Below are 12,054 nucleotides of genomic sequence, written 5' to 3'. Positions count from 1 at the left end.
AACAGGAAATAAAAATCCTGTCAATTATTTAAATGATGAAGAGTATTTTTGTTGGTTAAGATTTCTCCCTTTAACAACTTGCAATTGAATAATACTTTCAACGGAAATGGACAATCCCAAGCAAAACTTTTCATGACCAATATCAACACGATCTCACACCAAGCCATTGAAGGATAGTTTGGATGGCTCAAGGTTTGGCCAAAGTAGTTTGTGTTATGTCTTGTCTTAAGGGAAGAGCAGAGATACTGAGGGGGAAGAGATTCAAGGTGATAACAGGTCCTTGGCAAATAAAACCGCACTTGCCAGTCGTGGACCAATTAAAAATTGCCGGAAATCCAATGAGCCAGAACTCATTGATCTTAGAGAATAATAGGGCTAGAAGAAATGAGAAAAGGATGAAGAACTGAAGAGGTTTGAATCAAAGATGATCACTTTAAAATTTGAATTGTTGTTTAGTGAAGTGGTGATATCATTCAATGTACCTAATTGACTCGTTATATGCACAGTTTCAGAACTCCAAAGGAAATGGGCCAGTGACAATTTTTCTCAAGCAAAATATTTCAGTAACAATTGGGACTAGAGCAGTGATTCTCAACCTTCCCTTCCCACTCACATGCCACCTTCAGCAATCCCTTACTAATCATAGAGCACCGATGGCATAGGGATTACTTCAAGTGGTATGTGAGCGGAAAGAAAAAGGTTGAGAACCACTGGTTAGATCAGGGTGGCCAACCATTTAATTTTGAGATACAGCACAGTAACAGGCCATTTCGGCCAACCAATTAATCTACACCTCCGGTACGTACTCGTGGGCCAAAATGGTCTGTTACCGTGCTTTATCTCTAAATTTAAAAATTGGCCAATCCTGATGTAGATGGTTATGACACAATGAGTAATGATGTTCACATGATCAACTACAATCAACACTAATAGCTTTGTAGAATTTTGTCTTGCATTTAGACTCCATTCATTTCTGACACTTACATCATGACACAAGATCTTGCTACAACTATCTATTAATCAACAAGAATATTGTAGATCAGAGAATTGAAACTGAATGTGAGCCACTTAGAAAACAAGCAATGGACGAGAATGAGAACTGATATGCACCATGGACTGAATATGAGGAAATCGATCAGCTCATTGAATGGTGTGACAACAACAACCTTCCACTCAACATCAGCAAAACCAAGGAAATGATCGTGGATTTCAAGAGGAAGTCCTCATCAAAAGATCAGTAGTGGAGACGGTCAAGAACTTAAAATTCCTGGGTGTCAACATCTCCAAGGATCTGTCCTACAGCCTCCACATTGATACAACCACAAAGGCAGCTCACCAGTGATCTAAGAAGATTTGGCACGTCACCAAAGACTCGTAAACTTCCACAGGTGAACGGTGGAGAGCATTCTGGCTGTTTGCATCACTGTCTAGTGTGGAGGCACCAACTCTCAGGACAAGAATAATCTCCAGAGGGTTGTTAACTCGGGCTGCGACATGACATTTACATGAGGTGGGGTCTTAAAAAAAGCAGTCTCTATCCTCAAAGACCTCAACCATCCAGGCCATGACCTCTTCACTCTGCTACCATGGGGGGGGGGAAAGGCACAAGGACAGCTTCTTCCCCGCTACATCAGATTCCTGAATAATCAATGAACAAAAGGCACTGCCTTATTTTATCGTGCACTTTTTTTAATATAGTAAAATTATAAGATGGTTATAATATACATCAAATTCATGACAATAAATTCTGATCGTCTCTTTAATCCAAGTGCAAGTCCACAGGTGGTTGAAATATTTTTTTAAATTGTTGGAAACTTATAAGTTCACGCATTTCAGGTGAGGAAAGAGTTAACTTTCCACATCCAGATCATTGCATTATCTGTTTCTCTTCCCATAGATACTACCTGACCAGCTCTGTTTATCCAGCATTTTGTGTTTTCATTTCAGTATTCCACCATTGGTTGTTTTATTTACGTTGAGTAGAGGGTGATTATCTGAATTGAAAACCTTTCCACAATGACCATTGAAAAGTTTGCAAATTGACAGCTGCCGCAACACCACTCTTGAGCTTTGTGTATGGCAGTCCCTCAATCTTTCCTTTTAAATAGAACTTTGTTTTAATGGTTTTGAGTTTCATATTCAGTTAGTTAAATACATTCCTAGTAGTTCGAGGTAAACACAAACCATCAGTGCAATCTGTACTGAAGTGACCAGTGGCAGAATACAATACCCTCTCACAAACATATGGTGCATTTAGCATTGCGAATTAAATTTTAGTTAGTTATATCTCCTTAAAAGGTTAAAATTCTGAGCTTTCATTTTAAACCGTTACAAGTCAAACCATCCATTTTAAATTGTTACAAGTCATACCATTTTCCATTTCCCAACGTACATTTTGGGACACACGTAAATTTGTTTTGTTTTAAATCTGATGATACAATATGACACCAGATAACTTCCTACCTGGTTTGCAGGATCTAAACAGTCATAGGTATTGTCTGTAAACACTTTGTACAGCTCTTGGAATTCCTCATACATTTGCGCCACCTGGTGGCTTAAGGACTTGCCCCGAATCCCTCCAAATTCAATTTTTTCCAGCTTAAATATATCTTGTGCTGTCACCAAGAAATCCTAAAAAAAACACAAGACATCAAGTCATTTAATGATTAATTGCCACTTCAGTGTTGCAATTCATTGCAAAAGCACAACATTAGAACAAATTTATACTCATCATCATGGTTTGTGCCTCCAGTGTAAATACATGAGAATGTTTTTTTTATAATTTTAATAATATAGCACGGAAGGCCCTTCAGGCCCATGAAACCTATACCACCCAATTAACCTACCAACCCCATAGGTTTGAGATGGTCTTCCCAATGAAATACACATAAACTGCTAACTTTTAATAGATGTTGTATTCTTCCCAAATACACAAAACTGGCACGTTTGTTCCACGACTTTCTTGGTCTGACTCCCATTTCCTCATGGTACTCGACCTTTTGCTTTCCACTCACATACTACTTTAAGTAATCCCTATGCCATCTGTGATTAGTAAGGTGGCATGTGAGTGGGAAGGGAAGGTTGAAAATCACTGCTCTAGACCCAATTGTTACTGAAAGGTTTTGCTTGAGAAAAATTGTCATTGGTCCATTTCCTTTGGAGTTATGAAACCGTGCACATAACAAGTCAATTAGGTATGATTAAAACAGTGGTTTTCAAACTTTTTCTTCCCACCTTTACTAATTACAGAGCACCTGTGGCATAGGAAATACTTAAAATGGTATAGGAGTGGAAAGAAAAAAGTTGAGAACCGCTGGTCTACTCATTAACATGAAGAATTTTGTTTTATTTCTTTCCTTGTTAAAAACTGGATGAAGGTTTAATTATCTATGCTGCATGACAAGGCAAAATGAAATGGTAGGGAAGATGTTTGTAATTTCACAGATGAAATGGAAATTTACCAATTTGGCCCCTGAAATTACTGCATCATGACTCAATGAAAAGGAGAAACTACTCCATAAAGGAAATTTATATATGTCTATTTCTACAATGTATTTTTTATTGCATTAGTCTAGAGCGAGATGGGAGTCAGACTTAGACACAAAAATTGACAAACAACTCTGGTCAGATCTAGGTCAGGAACATTTGTTGGCTACTATCAATGCCAGGTATAGATTTGTCCATTATAATTTTCTCCATCAACTGTACCTCACCCCACAGAAATTACACCAGAATAAACCTGAATTATCAGAGATTTGTTTTAGGTGTGGTGTAGAGGTTGGTTCCTTTTTACATTCTACCTTGCTTTGCATGAAGGTGAGGCCCTTCGGTATGACCTCTGTGACACCCTAACCAAGATCAGGGGAATCACCTTCCCAGTAGACACAGAGCTTTGTCTTCTGGGGAACTTTACCATGGTTGGTAATCACTAACTAAATCTCAAATTAAATTCACAGAAATTGCCTTTTGTGTGGCCAAGAAGTCTGACTCCCATCTCCTCATGGATAGGTGGTCTTTGGAAATAAGTAGCTGCATCCCACTTGAAAAGCTCACATACAATCTCAGGAAGGGATATAACACCTTCCTAAAAACCTGGCATCCTTATTTAGTGCATGTAGGTACTTCATTGGTGTCAATATTGGCTGGCCAGTAGATCTCTGTAAAGATTTTAACTGTGATATTATCGTGACTCCATATGTTTTACTTTCACACTGACAATCAGATGTGCATTTTTGTGTTTCTTTTTCTTCGTTCATTCTCTGTTTAATGGGAGGTGTATAGAGGGGAGGGGTTCTCTTGATGTTTTGTATTTGGTATGATTGCTGATTGTTAAATATATTCAAAATGATAAATAAAATATACTTTAAAAAATGGAAATGTAATGTCAAGAGGGCCAGACCAAGATTTTAGAAATTAATTTTGAGAGATTAAGGGAGTGGGAATGTTAAGTGAATAAATGCTAAGTCACACGTTTGGAGTGAGGAAATTTAAAAAACACTTCAACTTCATGCAAGTGCATCTCCTCAACTTAACATCAAGAAGAATAAAAAAAATCGAAGACTCTTCAGAACTGGGAAGAAAATAAGACTGTATTTTTTGAAAAAAATATTGCCCTTCAGAATAAATAGTGAAGTTATCTGAAGGAGTCGAGTCCCATCAACTCAACAAGAACTTTCCTGAACATATTTAATTATTAAGGATAAGCTGGTAATTAGCTGAAAGTTCATGAATGATGGGCAACTAGTCTTTTGAACTTTATTTGGTTACATGGAATCATGAATTGACAGAGTACAGAGGAGGCCATTCACCTCTTCACATCTCTGCAGATCTTTAGAACAGGGTTGAAAGACCACCCTTTCCTCAAATGTCTTTCTCCAAGCCTTACAATTCCACTGAGGTCCTCCATCAGCCAGCTCCCCACCATGACTACCAGCCCCCCCACATCTCTATCGGTCACACAAAACTCAAAACGGTCAACCAGTTTACCTATCTCGGCTGCACCATTTCATCAGATGCAAGGATCGACAACGAGATAGACAACAGACTCGCCAAGGCAAATAGCGCCTTTAGAAGACTACACAAAAGAGTCTGGAAAAACAACCAACTGAAAAACCTCACAAAGATAAGCGTATACAGAGCCGTTGTCATACCCACACTCCTGTTCGGCTCCGAATCATGGGTCCTCTACCGGCACCACCTACAGCTCCTAGAACGCTTCCACCAGCGTTGTCTCTGCTCCATCCTCCACATCCATTGGAGCGCTTTCATCCCTAACGTCGAAGTACTCGAGATGGCAGAGGTCGACAGCATCGAGTCCACGCTGCTGAAGATCCAGAATGGAGGACCATCGCCTCCCCAAGATCGTGTTATATGGCGAGCTCTCCACTGGCCACCGTGACAGAGGTGCACCAAAGAAAAGGTACAAGGACTGCCTAAAGAAATCTCTTGGTGCCTGCCACATTGACCACCGCCAGTGGGCTGATATCACCTCAAACCGTGCATCTTGGCGCCTCACAGTTTGGCGAGCAGCAACCTCCTTTGAAGAAGACCGCAGAGCCCACCTCACTGACAAAAGGCAAAGGAGGAAAAACCCAACACCCAACCCCAACCAACCAATTTTCCCCTGCAACCGCTGCAACCGTGTCTGCCTGTCCCGCATCGGACTTGTCAGCCACAAACGAGCCTGCAGCTGACGTGGACTTTTTTACCCCCTCCATAAATCTTCGTCCGCGAAGCCAAGCCAAAGAAAAGAAAAGAAAAAATTCCACTTTATCACTGTGCTAAGGAATGTTTTCCTTGTTCACAAACAATTTCATTTTCAAAGGACAGCAAAAGAGTCAGGATGATAAAGACGTATTTAGTGGACAGAGGGGTAATTGTAGATCATTGGGGCCTCAGGGGGAATAAATCTCTTCAGAGTGCGAGAGATCAGAAAATAGGAGTTGTGAAGAGGGGGGGGGGGTTAGATAGGGAGACAGTCCAAAATGGGGAATATAGATAGACCAAATTGACTGGATTTACCATTTGCCTTCAGGATCAGCACTTCTTTTTAGCCAAATGACTTTCTCCAAGCCCAGGAAACCCATTCAGTCAGGGTTTAAATTTAAAACCATCCTAATGTCGATCCAATAGTTCGAGGACCAACTCATTTTCTGAAAACAGGTTGGTTACTAGGTACTAAAGTGAAACCATTGAAAACTCAACTTGGCTGATTTAGAGTTGGGTTTCCAACATGTAAATGGTTTCATCCAACTCTACCCCATCTTTTCTCCCTTTCGTGTTTCATTCATCGAACCAACGTCGTCCTCTCATTTGACTGGAATTTTGAGGGCAATGTTTTTCCAAGATTTAACCCAAATAATGCGGACACGCAACTAAATAAATGGAAATAAGACACAACTGCTTTCTTCAAAAATAAAACTAAGAATGGAGAAATGGATTACGAAGGGCATCAATAACAATGAATGGGCCTCAAAATGACACCTGAATTATTGCATAAGAATACACACAGCAAATATTAGTTTTATTCAAATTTTCCTACAATAATTCCTTATTGTAGGAACTGCAATCTTCAGTGATCAAACTTATGGTTTACCTGCAGATAAATGCATCTAGACACAAGATTCAGTTCATCATGGTAATTCCACAGAAGGAGCAGTTGATGCCCACCAATAATTGTACTGTTATATTTCCTCATTGTACATTTACAAAATATTTCAACAGAACATCCACCGCCTAAGAATGAAACTCGGACTTCCAATAAGTAAACAAGCACAAATGAGCCAAGTACTAAATGGAAAACAGTGGTTCCTCAGCTTTTGGGACTGCTGGCACTGTACGTTTGAATGATAGCTAAAAGTCAATCAACGTCACAGGGACCGTCATCTTACTGGTCAGTCAGGAAGAGATCAAAAGTCACTTCCTCCTACAACCCACTCCCCCTCCCCCCACTTGTCATTGAACGACAAATCCGCCAGCAGCTGATACCTCCTTACAATTGGTCACCTGGAGTCACAAGGGCCAGTACTTGGGTCCTGCCCCATGTGCCAGATACAAAACCTGACCTTGTGGTCCAGCCACTTCCTTCTCCTCTTGCTGAGGTACCTATCCGAGCCACACTAGACTGGGGGTCGCAAACAGAGCTGGAGAACTAACCAATTGTGATGTGCCTAGATGGGTAGGGGCACTCTTTCATGTGCACCTCAGAGGGAACCATCGTAGGTCAGTGATCCAGCTTGTAAATAGCTTCTTTAAATTGAGTGCCTCACCTGCTTGTCAAGAGAGAGTGTGGCAGGTATTGTTTGTTTTAACTCTCTGAAGTTATAGTTATTCGTATTTAAGATCATATGCATGAGAGTGAAATCTGTTTGCATGCAGGTGTGTGTCTCCTATTGCACATTTGTTCCCTATTCTAAACAAAGTTGGCAGTTTAATACTACGTGTCCAGAGTTGTCACTCTTTGAACCCTTCAAACTTGTTCCCCACCACACAGGTGGGGAATTTCCCAGAACATCCATGATTTCAAGTAGTTTGCCCCTCAACTACACGACGAATGGTGCCCCTGAGTCTCGGCTGCACTTCGATATATTCCAACATTTTTCTCCAACCACCAACAATATTCAGCACTTGAAGTGAAACACGAAAGCCCGCAGATGCTGAGGTTGTCGTAAATATCTTTATCCCCCATGGATGCTGCAAGGCCAGCCGAGTTCCTCCAGCATTTCTGTGTATGTTTTAACATTCAACACTTTCTCATCATTGTCACTTTTTCCTAGAAAGTTTTGAGAAGCAGATTTGCAGCTTCACTGACTCTTTAACTTCCACTAAACCATTAGCTGTTAAGGTTACCGAAGAAACCTCACTTAACAAGGAGGAGGGAAAATATGACAGTGGTGTTTTGAAGAAGCTGTCTTCGTCAGGAACCCAAAGCATTAATCCAAATGCACTGGCAAAATTAGATTAAAAACATACGCATAAAACAAAAGGCTTTTTACATCAATACAAAGGTGTTTCCTGAAAGGAGAACTGAGCAATACATTTCAATTCCTAATGCATGTGTGTCATTATCAAAAGTAATCGCCCTTACCTCAATCTGCTCAAGTCTCTTGAGGTAGCAGTTCATTCGGGCAAAGATCAGCAGAGAATTAAAATTCCATTCCCTTGCGCTCTTGCCTTCCTTTCCGTAGTTCTGCAAATCTTCCCGCTTCTCTTCAAAAATTTGCTTGAAAAAGCATAGCGTGCCAATGGCTTCGTGCACCTTGCTCAAGCTTTCATCCACTTCGCCTTTCAGGATGTCCTCCGGATTTATGAATGCATGTGCCTGCACACCGTGAAGACGGCAGGAAAAGCAATGGTGAAGCAGAGGAGATCGCCCCCACCCACTGTGGCCATTTACAAAATGTTACAATGACGCTCCAAGCACGCACACTGCTCAGTCTTCACTCAGTTCAACGACTCAGCAGCAAAGGTTAATGGAGGCCGGACATTCTCTTAAACCAAAGAAGGATTAACCAAAAGGAATATAGCAAGCAAATGATGCTGAACTGTTGTGGTATTGACAAATTGCTGCTTGTAATTATGGCTCAGTTGATGGCCTGACTTGAGGACCAACATAACATGGAATAAAACAAAGCAAAACTGCATTATTCAAAGCCTTTTTTTTGGTCATGGAGTCTCACAGCACAGAAAGAGGTCTTTTGACCCCTTGAATCCATGTCAACTATCAAGCACCCACTTGCATTAATCCTCCATCAATCCTGCTACATCCTCATTCACTCCCACTTGATTCTATTAGTCACTCACAGACATGCACAATTTCAATGATCAATTCATTCATCAATCCAAACATTGTAGGATGCAAGTGGAAACCTGCAAACTCCACACAGAGAGCACCAGAGATCAAGATGGAACTTGGGGTACTGGAACTGTGGCACTGTGCTGTGCAAAGAATCCACGAACATCAGTGGTACACTGCAATTTACAGGTTTTAGTAACGGGCACAGAAGAAAATCTCTTACAAAGAGGAAAATGCGTCATCACCTGCATTCAATTACAAATGCATTCATACAGGTAGAACGGGATGTCACCATGGATCAATAAAATCAGAGTGAGTGCTCGATTCGGAAGCACAGAGTCAAAATGAATTCAGAATGCAATAAAATTCCAATAATCCAGCATGCTAAGAACTTCAGTAGTGGGCAGGGAGATTTTACAGACTCTTCGAAGGTAACATTGTGGAATAATACATTTTCCAGTTACCAAGGTAAATTGAAAGGGAGCTTGGGAATTGGGGCTCTGTAAAGTGGAAAAGGATCAGAGATGCTGGGGTTTGATTGTGTTAGAGAGAGCTGTAGTGAGTGAAGAGGGAGAGAAGGAATGAAGGGCACAGTAAAGGCAAAGTGTGAGGAGAGAAAGCGTGTGGGAACCAGAATCCCAGCAAATGGAGAGGGAGAATGGGAAGCAAGACTCCAGTGAGTGAATCGGGAGTTTGAGAACTGGGATCCTGGTGAGCGGATGGGGAGTTTGGGGATCCTGGTGAGTGGATGGGGAGTTTGGGAATCAGGACCCTGGGGAGTTGAGAGGGAGAATAGGAACCAGTACTCTGGTGAGTGGGTGGGGAACATGAGAAGAGGGGCCCCAGGGACAGAAAAAGAGAGCAAAAACCAGGACCCCAGTGAAGGAAATGCAGAGCAGAGATCAAGGCCTCAAGGAGAGAAAGGGAGAGCAGAATCTGCAGCACCAATGAGTAGAAAAGGAGTTTGGCAAACATTACCCAGTGAGTCAGAGGGTGGATTATCAGAGTGTTTCTGGAGGAGATTTCGCTCTATAGGTACACCCCGAATAGTGACCTATGTGACTTACATCCATCCACAAATACGCCCATATCTTTGACAAATATAAAGAGAAGAATATAAAATTTACGCAGTTTATGTTGTATTTGACAAACTATAACAGGGATACAGGGCATGTAAGAGCCAAAATGTGTGTACTTACTTTGTTAGTCGACATCCCAGGGTCCATAGGCTAATCGTGGCCATCTTGGTTCCAGTGCGCCTGCGCGAGTCTTTGGTTGGCCCATGCACGGTGGGTTCAGATATTGGAGTTTGGTTGGTGAGTGTGGAAAAGTTAAGTGCCCTGACCATTTTGAATTTGCACCCTTAACCCTTGCGCATGCGCCAACCAGACTTCAATATACAAACCACTGTGCACACGCCAACCAAAGACTCGCGCAGGTACACAGGAATCAAGATAGCCGCGCCCAGCATAGTAATTATGCACATTTTGGCTCTTGCTTGCCCTGTATCCCTGTTATAGTTTGTCAAATACAACCTTTGATTAAAAAGTTTGCTTTAAGACTTTGGTACTCTATGCACGCGGGCAAAATTCCGACGGGTTCATTTCGAGATGGGACCGATCCTTCGGTTCCAATTACGGTCGTAAGTCAGGGAGTTCAAGTACTGCATGGAGCACTGCCACATACCTGCTGAATAAGGAGGTTGCAGCTCTCCTGCAAAAGGACTATGACACGAGCTGGAGTGTTGTAGTACTTTGATCGGGTCCAGATCAGGCACACCAAATGCATGATGCAGCAAAGCAAGGGCTTCAGCTCATTGAATTCTGCATTCTCAATATCCTCAAAATGGCGCTGGAGAGGCTTCAAATGCAAATTAATATCCCTTGCCTCTGTCAGAGCTGGCAGAAGAAAATAATCCAAATTAGACAAAATAAAAAACCTTTTCAAGCAGAGGTCGATTTATTTCTGTGAAAATTTAGCAACTCTCAGTTATATAGTCTAATCCCGTTTACCAATCCTCAACTCATGACCTGCAAGGAATTCACATTTTTAACAGCAATTTCCTGTCTGTGGGACAACAGGAGAAAGGTATCCAGGTGAAAAATGAAAAATCATTCCATTTAAAGAGAAGACTCATTTTAAATCTAAAAGCCCATTATAGTCGACATGCTGAAAAAACATTTGTAAATCCTGCATGGTCATTGAAGAAATATTCAGAGGTAGAAAAGTGAAAGAGCAAGGGACATATTGTGGACACACACGAACTTGCTGCTTTTAGCTTGGCTTACATTTTTGACCCAAACACTGGTCATTTAACTAAAAATCACTGCCCATTCAACAGAAAAATACTCAAAGAAAACCAAAATACCGTAGAATGCTTGAAGTAACTAGAGAGCAAAGAAAAAGTTTCATCAGGGGAATGACAGAACTGATGAATATTCATCAAAATGAAAATCAGAATTTATTGTCATGAACAAGTGTTTTGTGGCAGTATCATAGTGTAAACATACATATTATAATCATTTTGCATCATTGCTGTATAAAAATTAAAAATAATAATGCACAAAAGGTAAGGCAGTGTCTTTGGTTCATCGATTAATCAGGAATCTGGGGGAAGAAGCTGTCCTTGTGCCGTTAAGTGCTCGTCTTTAGGCTCCTGTACCTTTTTCCCGATGGTAGCAGAGTGAAGAGAGTGTGGCCTGGATGGTGGTGGTCTTTGAGGATAGAGACTGCTTTTTTAATACACCGCCTCATGTTGATAGATGTTCTCGATGGAATGAAGTCTGGTGCCTGCCCGAGTTAACAACCAGCTGGAGTTTATTCTGAGGGTTGGCGCCTTTATACCAGGGAGTGATGCAACCAGCCAGAATGCTCTCCATGGTGCAGAAGTTTTCGAGAGTCTTTGGTGTCATACAAAATCTCCTAAAGCACCTCACAAAGTATAGTCACTGGCGAGCTTTTTTCATGATTACATCAACATGGAGACTCCAGAACAGATCCTCGTAGATGTTGACATCCAGGAATTTTAAGTTCTTGACCCTCTCCACGATGAGCCCTCGATGAGGATTGGGTTCTGTTCCCTGACTTCCTACTTGGTTTTGCTGACGTTGAGTGCAAAGTTGTTGTTGTTGCACCAATCAACGAGCTGATCTTTCTCCCTCCAGTCGATTCTTCATTGACATTTGTGACTCTGCTGTCAACTGTGGTGTCATCGGCAAACTTGTAGGTGGCATTGGAATTATGCCTAGCCACACAATCAT

General features: G+C 41.4%; 1 protein-coding gene across 1 annotated transcript in view; it reads right to left on the bottom strand.

Moving 5' to 3' along the window:
* Positions 1-12,054, bottom strand: part of LOC138756897 (dynein beta chain, ciliary-like) — a 32,657-nt gene that overhangs the window by 1,450 nt on the left and 19,153 nt on the right. The window contains 3 exon segments of the mRNA XM_069923289.1: positions 2,464-2,631; positions 8,087-8,320; positions 10,481-10,692. Of these exon segments, the coding sequence (XP_069779390.1) occupies positions 2,464-2,631; positions 8,087-8,320; positions 10,481-10,692 (614 nt within the window).

Source organism: Narcine bancroftii, chromosome 3, assembly GCF_036971445.1.
Source record: "Narcine bancroftii isolate sNarBan1 chromosome 3, sNarBan1.hap1, whole genome shotgun sequence".
In the NCBI taxonomy this organism is placed as follows: domain Eukaryota; kingdom Metazoa; phylum Chordata; class Chondrichthyes; order Torpediniformes; family Narcinidae; genus Narcine; species Narcine bancroftii.
Note: the sequence above shows the minus strand (reverse complement) of the source record. Positions and strands in the feature narration are given on the sequence as shown.